The 27,898-nt window shown below is 47.6% G+C and overlaps 1 protein-coding gene across 6 annotated transcripts; it reads right to left on the bottom strand.

Annotated features, from left to right (window-relative positions):
- Positions 1-312: 312 nt before the first annotated feature.
- akap1b (A-kinase anchoring protein 1b) lies at positions 313-26,316 on the bottom strand. Of its 6 annotated transcripts, none has more exons than XM_088615904.1 (11): positions 26,148-26,316; positions 16,371-18,253; positions 13,724-13,857; positions 12,326-12,452; positions 11,722-11,849; positions 10,539-10,716; positions 9,468-9,618; positions 8,912-8,979; positions 8,336-8,409; positions 7,559-7,624; positions 313-6,145 (listed from the first exon to the last, which is right to left on the bottom strand). In XM_088615904.1, the coding sequence occupies exons 2-11, from the start codon at positions 18,226-18,228 to the stop codon at positions 6,083-6,085; spliced, it is 2,847 nt and encodes a 948-aa protein (XP_088472030.1). In that variant the 5' UTR covers positions 18,229-18,253; positions 26,148-26,316; the 3' UTR covers positions 313-6,082. The 6 variants fall into 6 exon arrangements, with proteins under 6 accessions (XP_088472030.1, XP_088472032.1, XP_088472033.1 ...); XM_088615906.1 differs by lacking the exon at positions 26,148-26,316 and adding an exon at positions 25,897-26,003; XM_088615907.1 differs by lacking the exon at positions 26,148-26,316 and adding an exon at positions 25,552-25,788.
- Between the last annotated feature and the right edge of the window lie 1,582 nt (positions 26,317-27,898).

The raw sequence follows: 27,898 nt of genomic DNA, 5'->3' as shown, positions 1-27,898 counted from the left end.
GCTCACTTGCATTTCCTATTAGATTCTTCTGAACAAATGGTCACACAGATGCTCGTACAGATGGCACGACTAAAGATCCCAGTAGGCAGGGTCTAAGTCATATACCATCTCGTGAAAACCTAGTGTTACAGTATATCCTGATCTCAACAACATTCCATTATCTTTATTGAGAAAAGATTACACAAGAAGTTACTCAAAAAAAGCCTTTTTTTAAATATCTTTATTTTCTTTTTTGATATATCTGTACAACCAAAAATCAAACCATAGTGAGTCTTAACAAAATGAAATGACCTGTACACACAGACGCTCTGGGCAGGATCACTTAGTTTTTATTTATAGCAAATTGTCTTCTCTTGTAGTTTTCTAGCTAAGAAACACTTCAAACCAGCCCTACCTGGAGAACAGTAATTGAATTGAGGAGGAAAAAAAAAGTTCCCATGTTCATTTACACTCCCCCAGTGTTATACAAAAAGTACAGTGAAATATTTTCTATTTACATAGATCTGCACAACCCAAGAAATCTCATTAGATTGACAATCAGGCCTGGCAGGGTTGAGAGCCAAAAAAAAAGCCTTAATTTCATTAAATGATTCAGATGTTCCAGATGTAGCATGTTCCCCACAAATCTGAACAAAGGCCTTGAGGAAGTCAAACACTTGTCTAAAATGTGATGTATAAAATTGTATATTTATCAAGTATGCCCCACCTTGTCTTTCTTGCTGGCAGAAGTGCACGTTACAAATCTGCTTTCTTCTGTTTTGTCAACGGAATATAAGTGGGCAACATCCAGCTTTTATGCACGAATATTCAAGTGCACAAGACAGAGAAGTGCCTAACCAAAACAAGTGATATTACTGTAAATAAAGAATGCATACATGGTTTTAACAGAGACACCAACAGGTTTGCGAACAGCCACTTAAGTTGTCAAACATTCTGATGAATACATTACTGTGTTCAACATTGCAGATGGGCAACTCTCTGCTGATCCCCTCTAAGGCCAGTAAACCACTACTGAACCTCTGGGACACAGGAGGAGGGGGTGAGGACAACACTAGTAAAAAAACAGCTCAACACTGCAGCTCAAAGTTCTTATAGGAGTGTGGGGGAGGGTGACTAGTCAGGGTAGCTAAGACTGGATGTAAAAAAAAAAAAAATGCCTCAAGAGCAACAGAAAGCCGAACACCCAAGAACCACGAATGGGTGGTCCCCGAGTTGATATCAGAAGTCACTGCAAATGTCACCAAAAGGTGCTGCTTGGATTGGCAACATGTACTGAGCACTAGGCCATGAAATGGTCATGATAACCATCCCACTTCCTTATTCATAGCTGGTGCCACCCGTTCCCCTCTGCAGCCTGTTGTGCTCAACTGCGAGTTTTCCAAAAATACAAGAGTCCCGACCCCAGGAGAGGATGCACTCAAGTTGCTCGCAGGCGGCTCTTCTCACCCCTCTCTCGTCATTGACGGCAGGAGGGAAAACATGCACCCCAGTTTCTCACCGTCGGTCCTGGGGAACCCCACACCTGCTGCACCACATCCTGAAATTAACTATTCCTTGAGCCAACAAGCCCCGTGGCTCGAACCTGTGTGAGTTTTTCTACCCGAAAGCTGAAGATCTAAAGTTGCAAAACAATAGTTAAAAGGCAACCTCCTACATCTTTAGGAACTGAAAAGGTTACAATCAAACCTATTTGATCTATTGAAAGTTCAGTTATTTGAGTGCACAGGTGGAACAAAAAAGCAGCTGGTGTGTGGATCTCCAGGAACCATGATTGGAAACCTCTGCTGTAAATAATTACAGTGGTAGCAGGGCGTCAGACTGTTATATTCCTTAACCATTAAAAAATGAGCTCCGGGAAGCAACCAGCACAAGACATCAATACTAATAAGGAAATGAAGTCGTTAGCACTGTCACTCAATGGTTTACGAGACTTAACTCAGCAGTCCTTTACAATTTTGTATCTGTGTGGTGAGAAGACTCCCAGCAGGGATGCGAAGTTACCAAATGAAACTGTAAAAGCATTTTCAGAGCCAGATGCAAACAAGGGAAACTTGAGCTTTGGTCAGCAATGAGGCAGGCAACTACAATGACTTTAACATCCACTGAACACTAGATGATAAAATGGGAATGATAACCATCCCACTCATATTGTGCTCTGCCTGTTCTCCTCCTCACCCTCACATGCCAAGATGTGAGGCAGATTACAGTCCAGGCCGATTACAAACTAAAACGGAAAAATTAAAATGCAATTAACAGAAAACCTGTCCGCTACAAATGTGATGAATGTCGTCCATCATAACCGAGCATAACTTGTGTAACATCCAGCAATCAAATCTAACGGCGTAAACACTGGGTTAAAAGCGGAACAATGTCAGGTAAGTGCCTGTCAAAAGCTGCCTGTAATACCGAATTAAACATTACAGTAGATCATAGGATACAAAATTATCCACCATCTCCTTAAAAACAAATTCAGTTACGTTCAGTTTTTTTAAAGCCTTTTCATTTAGTTTCCTGTAGTGAGTTGAAATCATAACAAAATCATGTCAGCCTTTAATCATTAATTCCTGTCGATGTTAAATCATACGTATAGAACAGAGGTTTATATAAAAATTGAAATTTAAAGCATAAGAAAATGAACATTCTTTCAATGGCAGTTTTACCAGATATGATCTTGTCAGATCTCAGAAGCTAAGAACAATGGACTGACCAGTACAGGGGCAGGAGGCCTCCAAGGAAAACCAGGTTGCTGCTGTGTAGTGTTGGTGGACCAGTAGGTGTCTCTCCTGCTTACAGACCAGATTTCTGAACACCAATGCCTTCATATGGTTACTGGAAACACTTGTTTCCATTTATCAAATGAGGCATGAAACAGGTCTTGACTGTTCAGTTACTAAAGATCCCAAGGCACAATTTTTAAGAGCTGGGGGGGGGTAACTTCTGTCCACTCTGGGGCTTGCGAAATCTGGCCTCCCTACATTGTCCAATTAATTTAAGTGATGAAACGGTTTCTTACTCATTCACCTGAGCTGCTGTGTAGTGAGGCTGCAAGCACAGAAGTGGGCTCCTTTGGGATGAAAATTGGAAAGCACATGAAAAAAAGAACAGACGTTTTGACTTAACATTAAAACCTCAAATGCACCTGGATGCATGAAGATGAAAAGGAACTGGTGAATGATTAACAAAATCAGTTTAAAATTCACAAACGGGTATCAATAACAAACAGGAGACTGACATGACAATCTGGGTACAGAGGCCTGGCCTTGTGTCTAGAGATAAAACCGCAATTCTAAAACGACTCAGGTTTCATGAAACAGCAGCACAAGTCAGAAGAAAATCCTAGTAACGCCAGCAGATCTTGAAAGGAAATGACAATCAGGAAAGCAGTTTTTGAGACAATGTAGACTTTTCAAACATGATGGCCAATCAAATCTGTTCCAAACCTACAGTAGAGTCAATTTTGCTCTGGAAATATCTGGTCTCAAACATCAGAAACACTCTGAAAGCCAACAACTACGAGAAGGAACTCATTTCGCACAACGAAGTCGTGGCATCAAGTCGGAGAAACAATCCAACTGTAAGAGGTTCTTCATGGCAATATTTCTGGTTATTCTTAAATTTTAAGTGCAACCACATAGCCTACTTCGATAAATAAGAGCACAAAGGGACGCTTCTAGGTGATATTTTCATTCTAACCCCAGACGACCACGAGCAGTTCAATATAGCTCTCATATGATGTATAACAATTAGTCAGCAACTTATACAAGTGCTCTTCATGATAATCCTCCATCTGAGGTGTAGCAAGGCTGCACACTTGCCAACAGCCAAGACTACAAGGAGAAGCTAAACATTTTAACAGGGCTATAAGACTATCCAGAATACTTGGTAGTTAGTGCCTAATGAAAACAAGGGTCTCATCCAGCTGTTTCTTGAAAGAACCCAGAGTAATGACTTTAACATGTCTGGGCAGTTTGTTCCACACACTCTCAAGCCTTTCTGGAAATGAGCGTCCCCCGTACTCAGTATTAAATACAGTACACAACCATGTAGTGCAAACCTAGAGACTCCTATTAAGTGCTGTAGCCATGGATTAGTACAGTGATTCAGCTATAGAAACACCTCCACAGTGGAGCAGATATCACCCTAGGGTGATGTTTGTTTTTTTTAAATGCCACAGTGAAAGTCTACAACCTGAAATATAGCAGTAAGTAAAGTAGCTGCAGGTCTGGTTTAACACAAACCAAAAATATGGAATTTGATTTCCCAGAACACCAATATTCAGGATTTATATTCCAAATATAAAAAAAAACTGGGATGACAGTGGGGGTAAAAGGAAGAGGAACCGTTTAAATTGAGGAAAATCAGCTTTGACAACTCGTACACATTTAAATTGTTTAAAATTTAACATAAAACACAGAAGGCCCACTCCCCAAACACCCCATCATAACTTATCCAAGAAGAGGTTAAAAACATTCAACTTTCATCCAAGTTCTGAGAAAAAACCTTAAGCTATCAAACTGAAGTCTGAATGACCACCAGTATGAAGGGCAGCAAGATAAGGCTAAAACAATGTGAGAAAATACCACCTATGAAAATTAATTTTTATTCAGTCCTGTTGCACAGTCCCAAAAGGTTCGTCCATGTGAAACGTTTTAATATCCTGTTAATGAGGGTAACTTGGTGAAATGCTGAAAATCTTGAATAAAAAAAAAGTTAACTCACTGGTGAAATTCAGTAAGAACTGAAACTGTGGAACCTGTTAATAGTGCAGCCTCTGATGCAAGAGCCTAAACGCGAGGTCAGGTCACACAAAAAGCAGCTTCATTCCAGCCGGAGAACCAGCACCATCCGATTCCTATTGACATGGAAAGGCAGGAGTTACCCGATTCTCAGCTCCCGATCCTAAGGGGGCATTCTCCTCCACAGGACGCTGTAGTTGGGTTGCGATTTCCACAAAAAGTTTGTAGTTCTCTCCCAGAATTCCCTGGAGCGACGGGCGAGGGGGGGAGGGGAGGGGGCTAATCTGAAGTCTTGAAGAAAAACATTTCCAAGAATAACCTCTCAACAAAGCATCTCAGCAGCTTCAAACGATGTTCCTCATCATAAAAAGTGGTTATCGTAGTGGTAGGTTAGGTAGAGCAAAATTCACGGAGCAACATAAGTGGCCGATGGGTAAACAAAGGCATCCCGGACCTGGATTCCACGGAGAAGTGGGATTCAGCAGCTCCAGTCCAAGGTCACTCAATGGATAGATGACAGAAGAGCCTCCTTTAAGACCACAGTTTTTAAGGGGAAGCCAGAGGGTGCAGAAAGGAGCTTGCTCCCATTTCTCCTTCGGAGTCGGAAAAGGGCAGCATAGCGTGCCAAGATCATTCTCGCCCCCCGCACCCCCCCCCGAGCCGCAGCTGTAAACCGCAAGAGGCAGGGCAGAAACTGTCCTGTTGGACGGCTCGCGTAGTGGTGGGCAGGCCTGCGTCAGCACCACCGCCACAGGTCACCTCTGAGAGCCTGGCTTTGGGAATGGATCTTCAAAACTAAACCCCAGCTCCTTGGAAAGGAGCTCAGACTTATGTCAAGACCTGCCTTAGGGGAAACTGCCTTTATTAACTAATTCTGCACAAATTTACAGTGCGCAGGTCCTTCATTCAGCACAGCTACACTTCCATGGACAGCTACTCCATAGGACAGTGCGCCGAAGGGCTGCAAGAAATGTCAGGTTGGACGGAAATCTGATTCATCTTTATTTAGTTTACTATATAGATACCGTTATAGAAATTTACAAGGACATAAGTATTTTCACTTTTGGGAAGGTCGGCTTACGAGAAAGTGGTTCTTTGTTTATTGGTTTTCTTCCGACACAAAAAGTTTACACTGAGTCAGGAAAAACGTGAGCACGAACCACTTCTCCCAAAGAAAACGCCCCCCACCACAGTGATTTAAACTAGCAGGAAGTGCTATCCATGAAGTAAAACATTTCAGTACGGTCAGAGCTCAGCTGCCAAGCCTAATTCCAGTGTGCAGAGTAAAGGAAAACGTGTACAGGAAGGCCAGGAGAGGGGGTGGGGGGCTCTTTAGCCAGCGGGGCTCAGAAGTTCTCTATCCAAGTGCCGAGCCCTCTCTCCACCAGAGCCCGGTTCACCGATGCCAGCTGCAGGACGAGACAAAAGGGAGACTTGATCAGAAATCGTGGTGGGGCCACAGGTCGGGACCCATCCTGGTCCTGAGGGGCCACCGCGCTTCCAGGTCTCGGTGACCTAAAACCGACATCTCGGAGCAAGACGGGATCCAGTTAATCGAACTGATTTCCCCCCCCGATGCCGGTGCTTTGAAAGAGAGGCCTGGAAAACCTGATGCTGCACCAGGGGCCCATGCAGGATCAGGACTGGGGACTCAGTCAGCAAAGATAGAAAAGATAACTGAACATTAAAGAACAAGGCAAAAAAAAAAAACAGTTCTAAGACCCACATATGGCTGGTTAATTGTTTTTTTAAATATTTACATCTGTTTGGTCATTCCTGCTCACTATTTCTTGTCTAGCGAGCACGCTAAGCACCCTCTCACTGCTCACTCCTGGAGACCTGCAGCACAGCAGGTTTGATGGAGAACTCAAACCACTCAGAGACTGAAAACATAGGAAGGAACATGGTGCTGAGGAAGTACAAGTTAGTCAATGATTAGCTCAAAGTCAACAAGGAGCTCAGACTGGGGGGGAAAAAAAACAACACTAAAGCTCTCCAGGGCCAGGAGGAGAGATAAGTGCTCAAGCTTTTAAAACATCCAAATCCAGACTCCATTGCCACAGCTACAGCACAGACAATGGTAAAATACACATCATGGATTCTTCATATCCTCTGACACACACTCCTAATCCTACAGCTGTGAAGGGGACATCAGAAAAGTCTGCTGCTTCAACAACAAAGAAAGCTGGCTTCAGCATGATCAGTAAGAAAAACCCTAATAAGAGGGTAATCCTAATAGGCATCAGCTGCATCACCCTGCAACTCACAACTGGCAGCCCACTGAAGCTAACAGGTGTGAGCCTGGCCACTACCTGGATGGGAGACCACCAGGGTATTAGTGGGACCAGTAGGGGGTGCTCACCCTGCGATCTGTGTGGGTCTTAATGCCCCAGTATAGTGACGGGGACACTATATTGTAAAAAGGTGCCATCATTCAGATGAGATGTAAAACCAAGCTCCTGACTCACTGTGGTCATTAAAGATCCCAGGGTGTTTCTTGAAAAGAGCAGGTGCCAATTTCCCCCTGGCCTTTAGCAATCATGGTCTCCTAATTATCCCCATCTCTGAACTGGCTTCAGCAGTCTGTTCTCCTCCGCACTGGTGTGTGCGAGTGTACTAGTGCATCATCCAGGTGGGGCTGCACACTGGTGGTGGTGGAGGGGATCCCCATTAATTGTAAAGCGCTTTGAGTGGAGTGTCCAGAAAAATGCTAAGTAAATTATTCATGAGGTTCTGAGGACCCCCTTATGTGCTCCGGTCAGGAGTCAGTACCCTGGCCTTGGGTGCACATATACACAAGAAAAACAAAAAAATCTCCCTACCTCGTCCCCAACCATGTTCCACAGCTGTATCAGAGGGAGGCCAGTGCTACTGTCATAATTTGTGACCTGAAAAAAGGGCACAACAATCCTAAACATCTAGAAACACTTATCTGAAGAACATGCATAGGTTTATTTTTACTTGCAAAGCTCAGAACTCTGAATGTTCCCAGAACACTAATCAGCCGTTATGAACCAGGGTTTTGCATTGCATAAAACTGACTAAGCAGAGCAAAATCAGGAACACTGGGATGGTAATAGCAGCAGTGGGAGGTTCAGGGTTTTGTTACCCAGAACAGGTTTAAAATGCATACAGAGTGAGGGACCCTTTAAACAGTAATGCCACATTGTGCCAGAACAGGCATGACGCTCAAGGTACACAGCAAGACCGCACCACCTTGACGCTGCCAAGAGCCACCTTACAGCACGAAGGACGCCTCAGAAAACCGCCGGTGCAGTGCCAGGGCGTCCCGAAGGGGCTCAGCCGGTAAAGGCCCTTGCCTGGTGCCAGCTGAGCGCTACGACCCAAGTGTTGTGGGTTCGAGGATGTAATTGGCCAGGTGGGGTTGGTCAGTCGGGGCTCTCCCAGCACACAGCGACCCACATCTGAAGACAGGTGTGGGCTCTCTGGGAAACAGTATCCTGTTCTCACAGTCCTGTTATTCGAGCTCAATTTATTAAAGGGGGGGGGAAACATTGGTTTCGATAACAGATGCACCCATGCAAATTTAAAGTGCAAAAGACAAATGTAGTGCAGGCCATCTAGACTGGTTTTCTCACCTGTGCTAGCAGAGCAACCCCCCTGGTCATTTCCTCAAGTGCCGAGTCTGCCTCTGTAGAAAATCTGTCCTCTCCTAGAAGGAATACAGAAAAAAAGTTACAAAACTGTTAAGACAAATACACAGCTGTTACAGCTTTAAACGGATATCTGTTGAATCACAATGATGCCGAGGACAAAAAAATGTTTTGATATTTTGATTAGATATAAATATATTCCATCTCAATATAAAGCAACTAGATGGGGGTGGGGGGGAAGGCAATGCAGAAACCAAACAAAGTTCTTCACTTAAGCTGTAATTGTATTGGCTGGGGCTGCTACATTACACCTCCTCCAGCACTGAAGAATTCCCAGCCCTGGTCCCAGGGAGCTGGTGTATCTGCAGGTGTCTAGGTATCTTTAAAACAGCAGAAACCAAAGAGCCGAGAGAGACTGATTAAGTAGTCCAGTTAAGCTGACAAGCAACCTGGAATAAAACTGGAATAAAACACTGCAGACACACCAACAATATAGAATCGGAAGCGGACACCCACGTGCTGGGTTTTCCCTTCAAGTCCGATCTAGCAGGCAGTGCGTACCTGGCAGGGGTGCAATGTTATCCAATAATACTTCTGCTCCTTGGAAAGGCAATGTTACAAAGTCCGATCTAAAAAAAACAAAACAAGAACAAACAAAATAATCCTTGTAGCACGCTTGCCATAATGTGAACACACACCTGCTCTCCTTCTTCGCCCAAACTGATTTCCAAGCAATATGTCATTTGACCACAAGGGGGCATTTGGGTTATTCTCAAACCACCAATACTTTTAAACTGCTTTAGTTCTTAATGAGCAATTTGCCATTGCAGAACAGCTCCATAAAAATCAAACCGCTAACAGAGGTCCGCACTCTAACTTAATTCTAATGACTGCAGTATTAAAGATAAAGGTAAATGCTCCGATTTCATACATGGGGTTAGGAGCTAGCATAGACTTCTAGCAGGATAGAAGGTAGCAACACCGCTTACCAAAGCTACACAGACTATTAGTTGACGCTGCCTCAAGTAGAAAGTCAAGTTCAGTTACCCTGGAGGAATGAAGAGGAGGAGCAGAAAGGTTCAGATGACACTTCCCTCGCAGGAACAGGGTGGCTCACCTGATCTGCCGGAGGAGGTCGATTTTGACCCTCTCGTAGCCGCCGTAGTCCACGTACCGGATCTCCACTTCGTTGGAATCTTTATAAAAGGCGATGACCTGGGCGCGCCACCAGGCCCCCTCCACCGCTGGGGCGGCACAGATCACTCCCACTGCAACACACGGCAGACCCCACCCGCCGCCGTCAGCCCACGCCGAGCGAGCGGCGGCGCCGCAGCGGGCGAGAGGGGCCCCACAAGCCCCCCGCCCCAGGAGCACTCAGGGTAACCATGCCAACAGCAGGCTCGTGTCACACAACCTGCATCAAAGGGGAACTGCTGCGCTATTTTCATATTTTGGGGTCAAAAAGTATCAGCCCCGATGAGTATTCCAAGTCGCAATGAAAGTAAAACGTACACAGCAACATGAAAAATCTCCAATTTATATCACACGTGATGCAGCTCAATTACATTGTGAAGAAGCAAGTTTGTGAATACATCTCTTGCTTTCAATATCAAGACTTGCGAGCAAACACTACTTGTTAAGTCTGCATGCAGATCATGTTGGAACATGATGAAATATCTGCTGCACAACCTGTACTTCTTTGCTCTTGCATCGCATTGCACTGCATTAGTCAATACAGTGACTAGAGAGCAGGAAGGGCTGCATCACGTCACAACGTGTGATCTCTCACCTGTGGAGAGACCAGGGGGTTTGCAACACGGCGACTGACAGTACTTGGGACAATGATTTCATAATTTTGGAAGCTATAAAAATTTTCTGCACAGTCAACGAATGTATTTGGTTACTGAAACTGAATAACCAGTGTGAGAAATGGGGACTGCAGTTCCCCTTTGAGAGAGCTGCTGCGCTCTCCTTTCAAACCTGAGGCGACCAACAGCCCAGAGAGCGGGAAGCTCTAGCCAGAATGAGGACTTGCGTCTGTGGGCCACGCTTGGCGTGGGTACTGGAGGGAATAAATCCAGAGTGGGGTGGCGAGGTACCGCCACTGTCGGGAAGAACCTGGGCTTGATAGGCCTTGGATCCGCGGCAAAAAAAGGCCCCCTCCTCAGAAGCCATGTGGCCGCCTTACCTTCGACTGGAGAGGGCAGGGTGGGGATGCCAGGCTGAGAGTAGCACAGGAACATCTGCTGGTCCAGGCTGCGCAGCGCGTGGTAGGTGGGATGCGTGTGCTGCTGTACAAACATGTGTCCCGCCGAGACGATGTTCACCACGATGACCTCCACCGTCACACCACTGGGAAGCATGAGCTGAGAGACAGAGCGGATTATCAGTATGACTCCGACTCCAAACTCCCCTGCGGGACAACACTGCGAATCCCAACACACAACACACATGTTGAGACAGACAAATAAAAAGAAGCCAGAGCTGGTTTAATCCCCTGTACTGCCTGGTGAGCTCGTCTTGTCAACATGTCCATTTACCTTTCCAAAAAGACCTCCTGGACTTTCTTAGACCTTAAATAAAGTGTTCTGTTGTCAAGCTTTCCAAAGAAGTGGGCACCATGCCACACGTAACCAGTGTTCCACGCATTGCGGAACGTACTTCGGTTCAGGTGCATCTGAAAACTGCACGGTTTCAGGGCGCCATTCATCAAGGCAACACCGTGCCACTATCAAAAACCAGCAACTCAAATTAACAGACTTGCTCGGGAATTGAGAGAGCGGTAAATGACGCAGTTGATACCATTCTGTCCACATGGCGTCACCAACATGGCTGTGAAGATTAATTTCTCCCACAAGCCTTTGTGTGAAGAACTGCCTCCTGTTCACAACAAATGCTCTTCCACAGATTCCACTCGTACCTGCTAGTTTATTTCACTGGCATGTCTGAAGGCATCCACTAGACTGACTCAGCGCCTCTGAGCGTTCGCAACGCACATATTAAGTCCCCCTCAAACTTTTCCATTCAAGAAAAGAAACTGCTCGTTTGAACCAATTCCAGAACATGGACACTTTCTGCAACGTGGTCACCAAAACTGTACACCACACTCTAAATGAGGCCTTACTTGCAGATTATACAATTTTAACACAACCCCTCGATTTAAATCTTACACCTTTACACACACACAGCCTCTAATGTGGACGTCTTTTTTTATTGTTTCCCCACAGATGCAGGTCAACACAAACACATCAGCGTGAGGTGTGAGAGAAGCAGGGAGTAATCTTGACATGCAGGGGAGTGAACAGGGTTTCCAAAGGCACTGGTACCCAAGCCTGGCTCCTGCATGTGACCCCCGGCAGGCACTTGCTTACCCACGACGTTATTGGCAGAGATGGCAGGGTCAGCGGGAGGGGAGGAGGGGCATAGAGGTTGGTGAGGTCCAGGTCTTTGAATTTCTTCCCAATCAGCCCCAGCGCTTTGTCCACTTGCTGCTGTGTACCTTGGGGGTGGATATAAAAAAAAAAAAACATTGATATGGAACACCTGAAGAAGGCTCCACGGCCGAAACGTTGTGTTCTCTTTCTTCTTTTTTTCAGCATGGAATAAACCTATTACTTGTTCCATTGATATGGAACTCTCCATACTAAGCTCTGCTAGCTGGGACAAGTCCATGCACCCCTTCCCTGGTGCGAATCAATTCAAGATTTACACATCAGGGCTCCAACAAGCACAACGCACTGGAGCAGCCATGGTGATGGACAGGTGGTGCCCTTTAAATCAAGCAAAAACGAGATATGCATTTCTTTATTGCGAGCCATCTCCTTCTATTCATGCTCTCCTGAAAGCAATTCACGTGTTCACCGTTGCACGCGCCAGGTGGTTCCCCGACACTGCCACATGGACTGGTTTGCCAGGGTCCCAGCTAGTACCGAGCATCAACAGCGGGGCGCGGTCACCACACATGCTGCCACTCACCTTCTATGTGGCAGATCTGAAACTCCTGAGTGTAAGGCAGTGTTGAAATGTAGATCTTTGCACCCGAGCTTTGCTTCAAGAAGCTCACGTATCTTCCCTGTTTCCCAATTAATCGCCCAACTAGATGCTGTGAAAATTAAAAAAAACAAACACTAAAAATTCCCCCATCACATCAGAAGATACAAAGGCAAGAAGCTCATTCGGTTCTTGGAAGATTAAAAAAAAACCCACTACCTGAGAGCAAAGAAGATGCTTCAGTACTCTCATCTAAACGTTTCCCCAACAAGACAACGACTTACCTTAATTCTCACCTGGCTCCTCCCATCAGTCGCATACAGCTTTTATCAGGTATTGAGTATTATCCTAATCACCTGACAGACAATGTGCTTGTGTTTTGATCCAAAACAAAAAAAATTGGGGGTGGTTTTGATCTTGGGTTACTACCGATTGGCAAAAAGATGTCACTTTTCCTGTTTGTGATAGGCAGCATCCAATGCGAGCTGTGATTGCACATAGTACTTGGACAATGCATTCCTGATTTACATGCAATTACAAAGAGATTCTTTGTAAGCATCAAAGATGCACATTTATGATGAAACAGCTCTCGTAGATGGCTCTCAGGAACACTTTGAAACAAGTCTTATCTAACCACTGAGCAAATTCTTAATGGTTGGGTAGACTAACGCACCAGTAATTTCCCTCACCACCATCTTGAATGTAATCCACCCCCCAGTTTCCAAAATGAGGCTGCTGAAGCAGCTTTCAAGCTAATTAAAATATTCAAATGTGTGAAACGGTACTATTCCTCCGGCACTCCAGATAGTGACGTGCAGTGGAGCATCACTAAGCTGAGTGTTTCAAACATACAGACAGCTCGATTCCCCTTACACTCCTCCAACTACCTGAGAGCCAGGTGTCACCACACCTGCAGGTCAGCGTAATGCAAAGCTAGCCTTGCTTTAAAATAATGGGCAAGAGCCACGTCTGTCTGATGGTTTCTAATTTCAGGTCTATAACTTAAATCGTGGGTGTCACATTCTTCCACGTAAGGACTTCCAGTGTTGTCTCTCCCCTCCTCTCAAAGGAAGCAGAGTAGCTCAATGTAAAACAGGTTCGCTTTCCTTGCGAAGGCAACCTGCTACACTCTTCAAAATATGGACTCCACCATCAGGCAAACCCCCCAAAAATATAGAGCAGAGCTGCCTGACATTTCCGTCTCCATTGTGTAGCCCCCTTCCAGGATGCATGAATGGACCGTAGGTAAAAAAAAAAACAGCAATGTGCCAACCACAGATGCATTCAAACACCAAATCTCCTTTTCCTCTATTCCAGCCTCCTGCGATGGTGTGCGGTTTTGGTAGAACTCAAGGTCATAAGAATTTGCTAAGGCAGTCTCACCTTCGGCACCTCTATCTCCCAGATGGTGAGCTCCGACTTCTGCGGATGCGGAGGCTGGCCGGTGCCCCGCTTGGCCTCTCCGGCTCCCAGCGTGCACCCGCTGTCCACAGAGTCCATGCTGTTGACATCGGAGCCTGCAAGCAGCACAGCGGCCAGTTACAGCGCTGATCACCCCGCTGCGCTGCCCAAGCACCGTTCAATCACACGAAGAACCAGAGCGCCGCGCCAGGAACCCAAGGCTCTCATGTCCAAGTGGGAAACCTGCTTCACCTTCCCTCACTAGAGCAGTTTGTAACATTTGTGCTGTCTGCACCAGGGCACAGTCCTCCAATTACACCTCCCTGCCTCTCAGGAATCCCACCTGCAGGATGCCACAAAGGTCTTCACCCGGATAAGCCACAGGAAGCACCTGTGTGGCAGATTTTAAAAGATGGCTACAAAAGGGAAAGAAACTTGAAAAAACCTCCATCAAATATTTGCATAAATATCCGTTGCATGCATGCTGGCAGTAAAATGGTCAAGATCTTAAGCCTTAACGTTTTAAACCTTGACGCTATGATACCATGCAGCAGATTACAGAGAACATGGTACATGCTTCCACAGTAACCTAAATCTAGCACAGCTGACATTGTTAGCTAGTACATCAACACAGAAACAAAGCAACTGCGCTGTTTCTTATATATGCTACTGTGCACCTTTCAGTGACCACATGGTTCAGCACTGCTTTTTATAGACAGTCTATAGTTGAGGGGCATTTCACTCACACCTATGAGTGAGCACTTGAAATGAATGCAAAACCAGACATGCACTGTAGTGTGGTCTTTCAGATGCATTACTCACATCCACCAGAATCCACCACATAGTTATGAATACCACTGGGAAAAAAGCATTCCTGTGCCAATATCCATACTGACATACTCTGTCGCAAGGTTATAGTGCAATAATCAAGCTAGATTGCTTGTAAATAACAAAAACCTACTTTGAATTTCTCGCTTTATACGAAGAAATGTATTAAACTCATGGAACTTCTGAGCGACATGGAACGTAAAAGTTATTTTTGCAGGCTATATGCCAAAAGAATGCAAGTCAAAGCTGTTAAACACTCCATATCTTGTTTGTATAAAAGTTATGCTACACAAGTTATGTTTTGACGGGTTAACTGCTATTCAATATTAACATTTGTACTATTTTCTTCCTGAAGTACATTTTCCCTTGGTGTGAAGTTAATAAACTGCATTGAATAAAATCAGCTAAGTCAGGTGGTGGCAATAACTACAATGATGTCCAGTAAAAGTGCTACTTTGTTCACTGTTACATGTTAACAGTGGTGATAACCATACTAAGTAAGATGCATGCTTTTTCATCCATGTACAATATCCAAAGAATTGAAAAACATTTACATTAAAATGTGTGTTACAGTGAGTTTTAAATTGCTCCAGTAAAAGCCTGCTGATAGTAAGAATCAAGCCCCTTGGAGACACCACTTACGTAGGGACTGCAATATTTCTGTACATTGCACATCAATGCCTCAATCTGTTAGATAATTTCCAAGTATGCTCCTTGTCTGTTGTTAAGCCTCTTACAGCAGCCTCTAATAAGGTTTATAAAACCTTCCAAAACAGTATGCTTCCACAGCAGAAGAATCAATGTTTGAAATTCAATCTGGGCACAAGTTACGGACATACTTTGAAAAGAAAAATGAAAGGAAGCCTAATTTTTAATTTCTGCTGAATGAAACATAGCAACAGAAAGCATGCAATCGTAAAGATCCAAAGCCTAACCCATAAAAAGAGTAAATCTAGCATACGCTACTGCGGAACAAAGGAAAAATGCTAAAGAGTCAAGTAAAGAGCATCAAACCTCATCTGCTTTGTGTGTTGGGTGGGAATCTGAACAGAAGTCAGGGCTGTGATTTAGGAAATACCCAGCCTCTCCTGGCAGTGACCAGGGCAGTGCCAGAGGTGGTCATCACCAGCACTGTCCAGACAGATATCCACCCCAGGGCCAAAAGAAGTGCGCTACTCTTTCCTAATCTTGCCATGTGTTAAGATCCCACAGGCAGACCATAAGAAAGCTGCATTAGCCCTACACCAAGACTCTGGTCAAAACACCTGTCATGTAGTAGCAAAAAACTATTTTCGGGGAAACCCGAAGACATTTGGCAACCAATTCTATTCATACATCTCTATTCCGATCCCCTGTTGTCACATATAAAGCCTTGCTATAGAGGTTGACAGAAATGTCCCAAGTGAATATTATAAAAAAAGCCAAATAAATTAGAAAAGTTCATATTGCATCTAAGCAAAAAGGCACCCACACAGCAAGATGTACTCTTGCATGGCTGCTGCCACTACACAGGATTAACAGAGAATGTCAAAAGTAGAGAGAACTTCTTGACAAAACCTCATCTCTTCTGGTATTTGATTTATCTCAGCTCACTGCTGCTTGATGAATACTGCACCAGATGTAACAAACATGCTGAACCACACCTTCTTAACTAATTTCAACTGGAATGCAAAATAATTCTGAATGTCAAACAATTGAAGGTGCCGAAAAAACACCAGACAGCTCAGCTACAAGAAACGCAAAGCAGCAGGCTTCCACGACCTGGGCTGGTATTTCTGCTTGTGGTTATTTTCAAACTCACCTCCAGAATGATCTCCCTCTGCTTCGTTTGTCCAGTGTCCTCCGTTCCTGAGGGAGGTGCCATTAAGCCCCCTGCCCGCACACGTGGTTCTGTGCGTCGGTAGCACAGCTGCTGCTGGAGACTGTTCTGAACTTGAACCCGACCCTGTACACTGCCCCTCTGAGGCTACTTCCACCACCAAATCATTCAACAGGTCCTCTTTGCTCTCGGGCACCACACAGGACAGCCCTGTGCCCTGCAGGAGGTCCTCACTGCTGATCCCATCTTCCGACTGGCACGTGCTGCACCCAGAATCCTCTGCACCAGCCGCAAGCTCCTCCACCTGGAGCCTCACCAGGCTCTGAGGCACTGCTTCCTTCTTGCCCTCAGCCAAGCCCACGGAGTGACTTTTCTGCCCTCTCTCAGCTCTCCACCTGCTGCTGTTCCCACTGATCCCGTTCTCCTCCGCGAGAGGCGGTAAGCAGCCATTCCGTGCGGCCGGGCAGACGGGCGCCTGCACTCCTTTCGGCTCTTCCTTCGTATCCTCTCCTTCCGAAGTTAACGTGGCAAGTGCTGCTGCTGCGCCGGAGCGCTCCTGTGCCGAGCGCTCCACCTCCTGGGTTGTCTGGCCTTCATCCCCCTTGACTTGGTCACACACCATGCACGCTTTCCCATTGGCCAGGCAGCTGCCGCCCGTCTCCCCATCCTCCTGTGCGCTCCTCGAGTGCTGTTCCCCCACGGCTGCCCCGCACCCCTGTCCATTCCCCGTGTCGCCGCGGCGGTCGACCATCGTCACCTCCTGCGCAGCCGCCGAAATCACCTCCGTGATCAGGCCGGCTGCCAGTCGCTCCAGCTCATCGATGCTCCCGCGCCGTTCCGCCAGGCCCGCGGGCAAGCCGTTCTCTTGGGGCCTGCTGTACCCCTCCGCTTCGGGGGCGCCCTCCGCCCCAGGCTTGGGCGGCTGGGCGGGGGTGGACGCGACGTGGCAGGAGGAAACGAAAGCTGCCGGGATTTCCGAGCAGGGGGGGTCCTTGCGACCGGATGGGGGGCTCTGGTCCTCCACCGCCGGCGCGGCGTGCAGGTCGCCTTTGGAGGAGAGGCTCTCCTTCGCCGCTCCGGGCTGCAGCTCCTCGGCGAAAGGCACCGCGATTTTGTCCGCCGCCACTTCTCCCTCTGGCTCCGGCCTCACGGCTTCGGCCAGTTCCGCGGCGGAAGAGATCTTGGTTTCCTTCGACCGGGAGGCCGGCAGCACTGCTGCCTTGCCTTCGTCCTTCTTGGTCGTTTGTTTTCCCGGCGCCGAGATGAAGGCTGTGGCCACCTGCATCCCCTCCAGCAGCGGAGCGCCTGCACTCAACCCAGCTTCCCCTGGTCCTTGCAACAGGAGGCTCTGCTCCGCGGTTTTTGGCCGATGGGGGAAGGCAGCCTCGAGCAGGCGGGGCACGGCCCTGCTCTCCTGCAACGCTGGCTCGGCCTTGGCATCAAGCTCTGCAACCGAGCCGCCGACGTCGGAGGGGGCTAACGAGGCTCCCGGCGTTTCGCTGGACGGCACTGGGCCCTCCTCCTTGGCCGGTGGCTCCGCCATCACGGTGTGGACTTCTGCGACAACTTCCTGCTCCTCTGCGGCGTCTTTCTTGCTCTTCTGCGGCTTCCTGTCCGAGGCCTGCCGGGGGCAGCTCTTCTCCACGATCCCATTGCTTCCTTCACCGGAGGGAGCGGGGAGCCGGCAGACCTCCGGCAGCACCGTGCCGGCGCCAGCGCCCTCCTCCTTGGTGCGGTCGGCGAGTCGCCCTTTCTTGCGAGAGGTGTACCACCACCAGCCTATCAGCGCCAGCACGCCAGGCAACGTGTAGGGGAAGAACGACCGAAACCTCAACGCCATCTCCTCTGGACCCTAGCAGCTACACCTGGGGGTTTAAAATACAAAAAAAAATCAATCATTTATATGAAAGTCTCCTCTCCAACAGGGACTTACAAACTGCACATTAAAAACAAGGCAAAAGAGCCCATGGATCTGAAGAGGCAGCATGTCAATGGACAAGTGACGGCCTAGTTGGGTTCTTCAGGAAAACCCTGAAGTGGCCGTCCTGTTCTGGCTAGCAGTTCATAGCCCCTGCCTATTCCAAAACACAAGGTTAAACTGTGAGGTGCTTCAGGAGAACAACAAGATGCTTGCAGCTCAACAATTCAAAGCTCCCCTAATGCCTGTAAAATGTATGAACCCCTGGAGCCGAGCCGTGTAGGCACCTGACCACACCCCTTGGGCGTGCAAAAGGTTTCTCCTGCAGTGCTTCCGATCGGAGGCCAGGCGCTGCCCTCACCCCGGGCCCTTCCAGAACAGCGTGGGACTGAAAGAGCAATTGTGACGCGCTCGCAAACAAACGCTCGGTTGTCTGAAACGTCAGGAAGGCTGCAACCAAGCAGCTGCAACTCCTTCACTGCAGTCAAGGATTCTTCCCTTTTCTGCAACAGGGGCAAACCCACAACACTGCCCCATGAAGTAAACGCTAGGGAACAGATGCACAAACAAAACGTACTTAAGGTATACATGTGCACAAAGAAATCTCAGCGCAACTCAACTGTTTCCAGGAAACAGGGTGTTTATCATCAAGGATGCAACTTGCAGTTTTGCAGAAGTATTGACTTCTGACTGATAACTGACACGAGAAGCAGATAAACTTCCATTTGGCCTATTAAGCATTGCCCGACTAATTTGTGCTCCAGTTGAGCTCTAAAGAATCTTAATGGGACACAAGTATATACTTTATGAGGACAAGCTTGGTGACCATGAACTCTTCAGCCTCCTATTTAGAAGAGACTGTAAAACCTGCTTTTGTCAAAACCATGTTTTGACTCCGGTAGGTCAGAGCAATTACTAAGCTCCCCTGAATAGTGATAAGCTATATTTGTATAAATTATTTGTATTTAAGATAAAAATGGGAACACACAAGAACCTAATGTCGGACATCTGTACGTACACAATGTTTTAGTAACCTCTAACTTGTTTTGCTGGGTGGGCTTGCAAATGGAAAGAAGGAAAAATAATACATTTACCAAATTTAATACACTTCATAAAGTTACAAAAAAAACCTGTTAGGTGGCACAATGAGTTGCTGGTCTGCACTACTGCCAGAGAGTTTCTGGATGCAACTCCAGTTTGGGATGTTTATCTGGAGTTGGCCCACCCTCCCTTCTACATGGTTCTTAACCAGGTGCTGAAAACATGTGAGTTAGGCTCGATTAATCAGAATCACAGTGCAGAGGCAGGTTCCCAGAACAGATGAAGCACTGCCTACAGTGAAACAGAACCAGCTGTGCATGATGGGACAAAGTCTTCCAATGGTGGCTACTGGGACTAGTCTACTGCGCTAGTGCAGAAGAGATGAGGTATGAATGAGATGGAAATAAAGAGGAAGAAACACTCTGCGTCTTAGCCAGCACTCAAAAGCAGCTCTGGCCAGGCAGCCAGTCCCGCGTTACAGAACGATTTAAATAGCCAGGGCTAGGGACCTCTTCATTTTAAATGGATTCTCAAACTGGTTTGATACTGCCATTCCATTTATTTTTGTGCAGAAGAAGAGGATGAAGACACATACTTCATTGGATGCTCATAACCCCTGCTTACACCTCGCAAACTAAAAGAAAGCTTTTCTGATGGATGCAAATTAAACAAGTTTATTCCACTCCCCACGCAAAACAGCAACGAAGTCTGGCTGAAGACCTCAGTCAGCACTAACAAACTGTACGAAACCCCAACTAAACAGCACGACTTAAAAACAAACCCAAAAGAGTTTTTGTACCAGCACAGCACAAGAACCTGCCGATAACCTGTAAAGTGACTGGTTTTAGAGCCACAGACAAAAGACATGACACCGTGTGCTGCTGCAAGACGCTAAAAGCGTACAGCAGAGTGATCAACAAGAAAAAAAACTGTGTTGCAGCACAGCCATGCACAGAACAGAATCAAACACTTAGGAGAGGCATTCAGCATTTGCTCTTCTTGCTACACTATGAGCAGCTCTTGAGTAAAATAAAACTGCTTTCCTGGACACGGGCAAAATTAGGATTCTGATCTTAAATAAAAGGCAGACTTGCACAAAAAAAAAACCAACAGAGAAAGGTGAAGAAAACAACTATCCAGACCTCTCTCTGCACCAAGTAGTGCTGCATCTCCAAGTTAATGTTTATCTGTGCAGGCTCTCCAGGATTCCAGGCCCTGCTCCTGTCTAGGCATTGGCTGGGAAGCAAGTTCAACGCAAGTTAAAAAAAGGAAGGACTGGCATGCCTTTCCTTAACGGAGACCGCTCGGCACAGCCCTGCTGCTGGCATGGATCAGGGGGCAACACCCCGGCCTGCCACAATACTTCTAGGTTGCTATCCCCACCCGCAGGAGAGACCCTCTACGTCACAAGCAAACAGGACTTCCATACCCGCAGGCTGGCGCAGCATGACGGAACACAGGCCAAAGAAAAGGAGCGGCACAAGGAGACGCAAAGAGAAAAGAGTGCAAACCCTCCGTCCTCCCTCCTGGATTTGACCTTGAAGTCTGAGAAGATCATTCGAGTCAACAGACCCAGCATGCAGTGGCACTCGTGGGACAAGCGGACTTGCAAAAACACCTGACTTTCTTCCCAAGATAAGATAAGAAACTTGGCATGTCGGAGCACACAGAGCCCCAAACAGTCCGTTTCATGGGTTTGCCTTCTGCTGGACCGGGCTTCTACCAAACTGAGCTTATTTCCTTGTAACTCCTCCAACCTCAAACGAAAATAGCATGCAAACATGCACTCAGCTGATCCTCTGCACCTTTCACATAGGCCAATACTCACCACTTACAAACAATCAGAAAATGCTGGCAGACTGCTGAGCTTTACTGAATGTCTGTCAGTCCAGGTAGGAGGTTATACTTAAGTACAGCAGTGTAAATGTGTCAGACCCACGGGGCAATTCAGGCCTGGTGACCTGAAACAGGGTCTTGCACTAGACGGTGCAAAACAAGGCTGGCCAGAGGCAGAGATACAGAAGGTGCCCTGACTCAGCCCTCCGAGACACATAAAGCATTCTCTCACTCCACCACAAGGTGAGGACTAACTCAGAAGTCCCATGTCCACAGTATAAAATACTTTCTACCAACACAAGTTAATGTATATTATATAAGTGACCTATGATTTGTCCTTATAAAGACATTCTTTTCTGCCTGTCATAGCCCAGCACATGTGGATTTAAACCATATACATCTCCCGAGCAGAATGCAACTCGCTATTTAAAGTTTATGATCAACACAAATTCCCCATTTTTATTCTATGGCTTCTGGGGACCTTTTACAGTTTGGCCACATCAACACCACTGTCGAAATACTTCTCTCAAGAAATGAAATGCCACATTTGTGGCGTACCACATATCCATCTCTCGTGAGTCTCCGGAAAACTTCAGGAAAGCCAGCGGACTCTTCACTGAGGAATCACAGGGTCCTGGGCCAGGAGGAACATCCCACAAGCGGACCAGCTCATGCTACAAGAGCACAGCAGTGGTGTCAAGCTGTCCACCTATTATAACACAGGCTCAATGACCCTGTTTCGTTATAAAAAAGGACACAAGCAATACACTGTTATCAGCTCCTTTGAGGCTGTCCTGGACAGGGCAAGTATTGATCTAAGCTTCCCAAGCACAAGAAATTAGTTCCTTCTCAAGAAAACTGGAGACCTTCAACACCCTGATCTGTGAAACACTAAGATAAAAAAATAACTCCAGCTATTTTACATAAAAAACAGGCAGGTCTGACTAGATTACTGGAAAATATCTCCATCTCCTCCTCCTTTGCATGAAGCTTCATCACTCCCTTTTCTCCTCAATGTAATAAATTCAACTACGTTTCTGAACTACAACGAAAAAGCTGAAGAGGAGAATAACAAGACGCTCATTTTCCAGGGAGACCCTAGACTCTTTGCTGGGGATGTCAAAAAGGGGTAAACATGCTCTACACAAACTATTCCTATGGATTCAAGGAGACTTGCACCAATCAGCAAAAAAAAAGGTAAAAGTTACCAGCAACCCCGAAGTCTTCACAATGACCCTCACTCTATATTTAACATAGCTGGAGGAACATGTGGGGATTCCAGGGACAGGTGGTCAGGGATACTTGGAGAGCAACATGCTAGCAGGAGCCCTTCACACCAATGGAAGACGGGATCAAAACAGCCCATCACACTGCACTAAAATCCTGGGGGGGTGCGACCTTCACTGCCTTGTCCGGCACGACTCCACTTCGGATTCTCCAGTGCCCAGGGGTCACACAATCTCTCTCCATGGTGCACTAGTGTCCACTGTCAACTAGCTAAGTGGATGAGGAATCATATTTACGGCCACACTCAAGTCCCCCCTGAAGGATGTGCAACGCCCTTCAGGCAACCTCTGAGACACCAACATCTTCGAATATCAACGAGTTCCATCGCTGCACTGTATTCATGAGCACCCTTTCACGTTCTTCAACTGTACTGCCAAGCCAAACCGAACTAGCTGTCAGTATTCCCAAGAGACTTCACTTCAAGAAACACTTACGACAATACCATGCCCCCCCCCACCCCTTAAGACAAAGCCACATTTATTCCAGCTGGGAAACAGTCTAGCCGATTCTCAAATCTAAAAGAAACCGACGTCCGCGGCTGCTAGTATGGTGTAGTTTACTCTAACTTAGGCGAGAGCTGACTCAATTTAAGGTGGTGTGTTGACTAAACGGAAGAGATTTGAAGGTCATGACCTGGCACAGAACTTGTTAAGCAGGAGGCAAAGCCAAAGCACCAGCACAATGCCCAAAACCCCGACAGGGATGTGAGAAGTCCGAGCAAACAAAAACCAAAAATAAACCCTGCGCCAGTGTAAACAGCCTTCAAGGCAAAGTACACACAAAAAAAAAATCAGATCTTGTGCTTCTCGTTCCAATTCCGCATTCGGGTTACCAGAACCAAGACCGGAAACAAAATTATACTTAAAAGCTAAAATCACAGAGCAAACTGAATCCTCCTTTTTTAAAAACAAAAATAAACAGCAAGGTAACCCTACGTTTCTGACTGACTTGAAAGAGGCTGCCAACATCATCCGAGTTTCTGCAGGGGTGGATTGTGAATCCTAACCAAGTCCAGGCTTCCACAGTGAGAAGTCATTCAGGAAAACAAGAGGTAACCGTCAAGTCTACCCTGGCAGTTAGAGATCAGAAATACACAAAGCGCTCCTTCCCCATCTTCTCCATTCTAGCATGTTGTAACATCAGTCAATTGCATAATTATTTAATTGCATGCTGCACGGGTCAATTAAATAATTAAAGACCAGGTTGTTGGAAAGTCCTGCAGTGTGAGGTGCTGGAAGAACGGCAGGTCTAAATGCCCTTGGCTCAGATCAATCCGGGTCCCCTTTACAGTATTTCACTCCGCTCCAGTTGGGATCACACTGCCTTCCTGCCTGCCTTGGGCGCATTGCCAAAAAGACCTTTAGCTTGATCAGCCTCTGCGGGACAGGAGACTGAGCAGGTAAGCAGCACCAAGCAGTACGTGGCGGCAAGAACCGCAAACAAGCCAATAACGTCACCCACTCCCCTCTCCACAGCCATGACAATAATGAAACGTGTAGTGCTCAATCCAATAGCAGGAAACCTTCCACAATGCATTCAGCTCAATGTGGCACACAACATTTCCTCCACCTTCCAGCCACCTTGTCTGATGGCAGAAGAGTAGCGGACTGACTGTGGTTTGCTTCATGGCTATCCGGGGAAGTAGAGGGCCCTTCATTCCTGCTGCTGAAATCATCCACCACACACAAGTGGATGCTTAACATCACCAGGGCCAGCTGGAGGAGCAGCCATCCCATTCACAACGAGGAACTCGGTTAAGGCATTCTGAGCTTCACCTACAGACATTTATTTTTGCAGTTGTATAAAAAAAATGCTTTGAACATGAAAAACCAGGCTTCACCATTAACTAAGTGAACACCCCTCATCTAAACCTGAGGAAAAAGCAACGTGCAAACCGCACCACAGAAAATGAGTGATGAAGCGCCACTAAAACTCCAACAGGAGGAGTTCACTAACAAGTATGTCAGTTGAAAACTTCACAGCTGCTCGCGAATTGGAGAAGAAAACATGCACTCATCACGCCACAACAACGATACGATTCCACGACGACTACGGGCGTCTAACCTCCCGAAGAGCTGCCGTGCACCCGCCCCAGGGGGATTCTGTCTCGCCCGCCGTGGGGAGACGGCCTGTAGCCGCAGGCAGGCAGGTAGCCCACGACCACACACACCCAAGCGCACACGGCGACATTTTTAAAGCGACATTCCGGTGACGGCGGAGGGAGAAGAGGGAGAGCGACGCGCACGCCGCCTGCTTCCGTGACCTACACCTGTTTCCCCACGCGTGGAGAGGATCTCCCCGGCTGCTCTGACCGGCACGCGAGGCCTAACCCCCCCCCCCCCCCGTCCTTAATAAAGTGTTACCGCCTCCCCTCCAAAGCTCACCTTGAACCAGGAGATAAAATAACTGCGGCCGCGCCGCGACCTTGGCAAGCGGGCGCAAGGGACACCGGGCTGGCCGTGTGTGTGCCCGGCGTGTCGACAAACCGAGCAACTGGGCGATTTTAAGTGTATCGCAAGGTCTAATCGGACCCCCCCCCCACCCAACACACACACACAACACGCTGGCGTCCTTCCGAAAAGCCCCGTTTCTGCAGCAGAAACTTAACAGACAACCTCACACACAAGCATCGTCAGGCACGTTGCAGAAAGCAGGGACTGCAAGCTGCTACAAGACGAGCGAAGGTGCACCGCCATCCCCGCTACATTTCGCCAGTGGGGAAACCGAATTTAAAAAAAAAAGAGAGAGAAAGGCAACAATCTCAGTCCCCCCCCCCCTGTCATGCGGCACCGCACACGACAAAACCAAGGAAACAATGCAAAACGAGCGATGCCGCTGTAGTATATGTATGCGGTATATTGCGAAGGCGAGGTAGGCCGCAGCGCTCCTGGTCACTGGGCGAATGAGGAGAATGAGTCACCTCCAGACCCGCCGAAACGGAATCGCTCTCCTCCATCAAATTCACCGGGAACTCGGCTACCGGCGGCCTTCAGCACGGCGTCGGGCGCTAGCTGGTTTTAACGAGCCCATGTGGATCACCGCTCCGGCCCTTCAAACCTCCTCGCTTCGCCGTCCTTGTACCTCTCCGGTCCGGCGGCGCGCACCACACCACCCCGCTCCTCGACTCGGGTCGCAGGCGGTGCCGCGCCGCTATACGGGGGGCCAGGGAGGTGGTGATGGTGGGAGGGAGAAGCGAAAGATTCAAAACGGCTACACTTTCGAAATCACACACGCCGCCTCCGCGGGTGGGCGACCCCCTCAATCCAGCCGGTGCGATACTCCGGTGCTCCGGGCCAGAACAAGGCAGCCTCCTTCGGTGTCTTTGTGCCCAACCGAGAGGAGGGGGGGGGGGGGGTGTGTGGAGAAAGGACAAAAAATAATGAATAATCCCGTTTTCTGTTCTTCCAAACTATAGCAAAGACCTACTGGGAATGCACGGAGGTGAGTGGTGGTGGTGGTGGTGGTGGTGGGGGGTTAAAAAAACCCAGTTCGGAGACTCGAGTCGGGAAGGCTCGCCTGAAAAGTTAACTTACGGCTCCGCTGCTCCCTGAGGTTTGATAGGTCGCTGCTACGTCAGGAAATCTAACGCTACTATTAACACGCCTGCTGAGCCGACAGCCCCGTTCGCCTCGCCGCCGCCGCACATGGTGTGGGATAAGAAGCGTACGTATACTTACTGTTTTTCTTTTTTGTAAAGCGCCACCGTGAATTGTACGCGACTATCTAAACAGAGTCGTGCCCTTCTCTTAATCCCCCAGCGTGCTCCCCTCTCTGTCTGTCTCTCCTCCCCACGTGCTGGCAGTCCGGACACTGGACTCTAAAAACAGACACAACAGCTGATCACATCTCGCGACAGGCCCGGGGAGCCAGGCGGGTCTCGCGGAGGTTCCGAGCCAGGCGTCGAATCCCGAGAGGTGGGTGGGGTTTAGAGCAGGAAGGAAACTGGCGCCCCTCCGGCCTCCATGTTGGCTCAGGCGCCCGGCGCTTCGCCTGCGGGACGGCGCCGGGCGGCCAGGAGCCGCCATGGCGTGGGTTTCCGCGGCGGGCGACCTCTGCGCCTATCGCGAGGCTGGGAGGAGGGGACGCGTCACGGGCCGACGAGAAAAGCTCGTAGTGTTCACGGATGGTGGCCTGAGAGAATCTGACGGCACGGGCAGCTCATATAGCCTGGCTTTTGGTGTGGAAATAAGAATCGCTGCTGTTACTTGATTTAACGTGGGGCTGGGCTCATTCATTGTTTTAAACCTCCTGGGAGCTAGAATATTGTAACGAATTCGGGTTTCGGTACGGAACGGAGCAGGCATGGGACTCGGGGAATAGGACTGAACACATTTATTAACTTGAACTTGAACCGGAAAAGGTACACACACAAGGACAGAGGTTACAGCGCTGCACCTTCTCTAACACACACACGATAGGAAGGGGCTGTCTCGCAGCCTCCGCCCTACTATATACAGTCCTGTAGTCCCGCCCCCAGGCGCTGTTCTCAGCCCGCCTGGCGGGGCAGTACAATATACAGTCTATACACTATCATACTAAGAAACAAAAGCAGCCACCCCCTTTTAAAAACGGTGTCTTCTACTGACACGGTGGAAAAACCAAGATGGGGGCTGCACGTTGGTGGTGGTGGAGGGGATCCCCATTACCTGTAAAGCACTTTGAGTGGAGTGTCCAGAAAAGCGCGATATAAGTGTAAGCAATTAATTAATTAATTGTAGTGTCTGGGGCAAACTACACTCTGGATTTGTATAATCTAAGGCTCCCTATTTTTTTAAAATGAGTTATGCATGTACAATACAAGTGATATGCAATGTTTTGTAATGTATTCAGATGTACAGAACTAGTATGCATCCATACAAAAAATTCCCCATGGGGGACAAAGTTAATCTTATTTCCTGGGATGTGGAGGAATCCACAAGATGAAAGGCTAAACAATCTGTTAACTTTCATGTTATTAGTTATTGTATTTTTTAAGTTTATTTTTGATTTGCCTGTGAAGCAAGAAAAGTCCCCCTAAAGTCTATGGACCTCCTTTTCATGTTCGGAGCAGAAATCCCAAAACGTGAGATTATGTAAAGTCAGTAACGATCATTTAATTTTTGCGGGCATGCTTTCATCATGCAAGAGCGTGACGCTGACTGCGTCTGATGAACTGTGCAGTGTGTGTCAGGATGCCTTTGCAAGAGAAAGGGTTTTGCATTGTGAATGGTGCTAATCTCTGGTTTGACTAAGCAATTAAGCGTACTTCCCTCAAGTGCCTCTGCAGTTAGTAAAAGCACAAGAAGAGATCGATCAAGGAGCTCAAGTCCACAGGACAGGAAAGCTGACAGTAGCAGCCACTATCTGCCTTAACTTTCTTTACTTAACGTTTTTTCCTCATGGTCCCTGAGCTTAAAATATAAAACTCACAGGTAGATATAAGAGGTGC

The sequence above is a fragment of the Lepisosteus platostomus genome, chromosome 22 (assembly GCF_059453375.1).
Source record: "Lepisosteus platostomus isolate fLepPlt1 chromosome 22, fLepPlt1.hap1, whole genome shotgun sequence".
NCBI classification, from domain to species: Eukaryota; Metazoa; Chordata; class Actinopteri; order Semionotiformes; family Lepisosteidae; genus Lepisosteus; species Lepisosteus platostomus.
This window is presented reverse-complemented; position numbering and strand designations above follow the sequence as displayed.

What these genes read in the sequence shown, in the direction of transcription:
- akap1b (XM_088615904.1), bottom strand. Translation starts at nt 18,228, where the DNA reads ATGGCGTTGAGGTTTCGGTCGTTCTTCCCCTACACGTTGCCTGGCGTG. An exon ending in CTCTGCCAATAACGTCGTGG is followed by an intron (nt 10,717 to 11,721) that starts GTAAGCAAGTGC and finishes TCTGTCTCTCAG; the next exon opens with CTCATGCTTCCCAGTGGTGT. An exon ending in GGAACATGGTTGGGGACGAG is followed by an intron (nt 6,146 to 7,558) that starts GTAGGGAGATTT and finishes CTCGTCCTGCAG; the next exon opens with CTGGCATCGGTGAACCGGGC.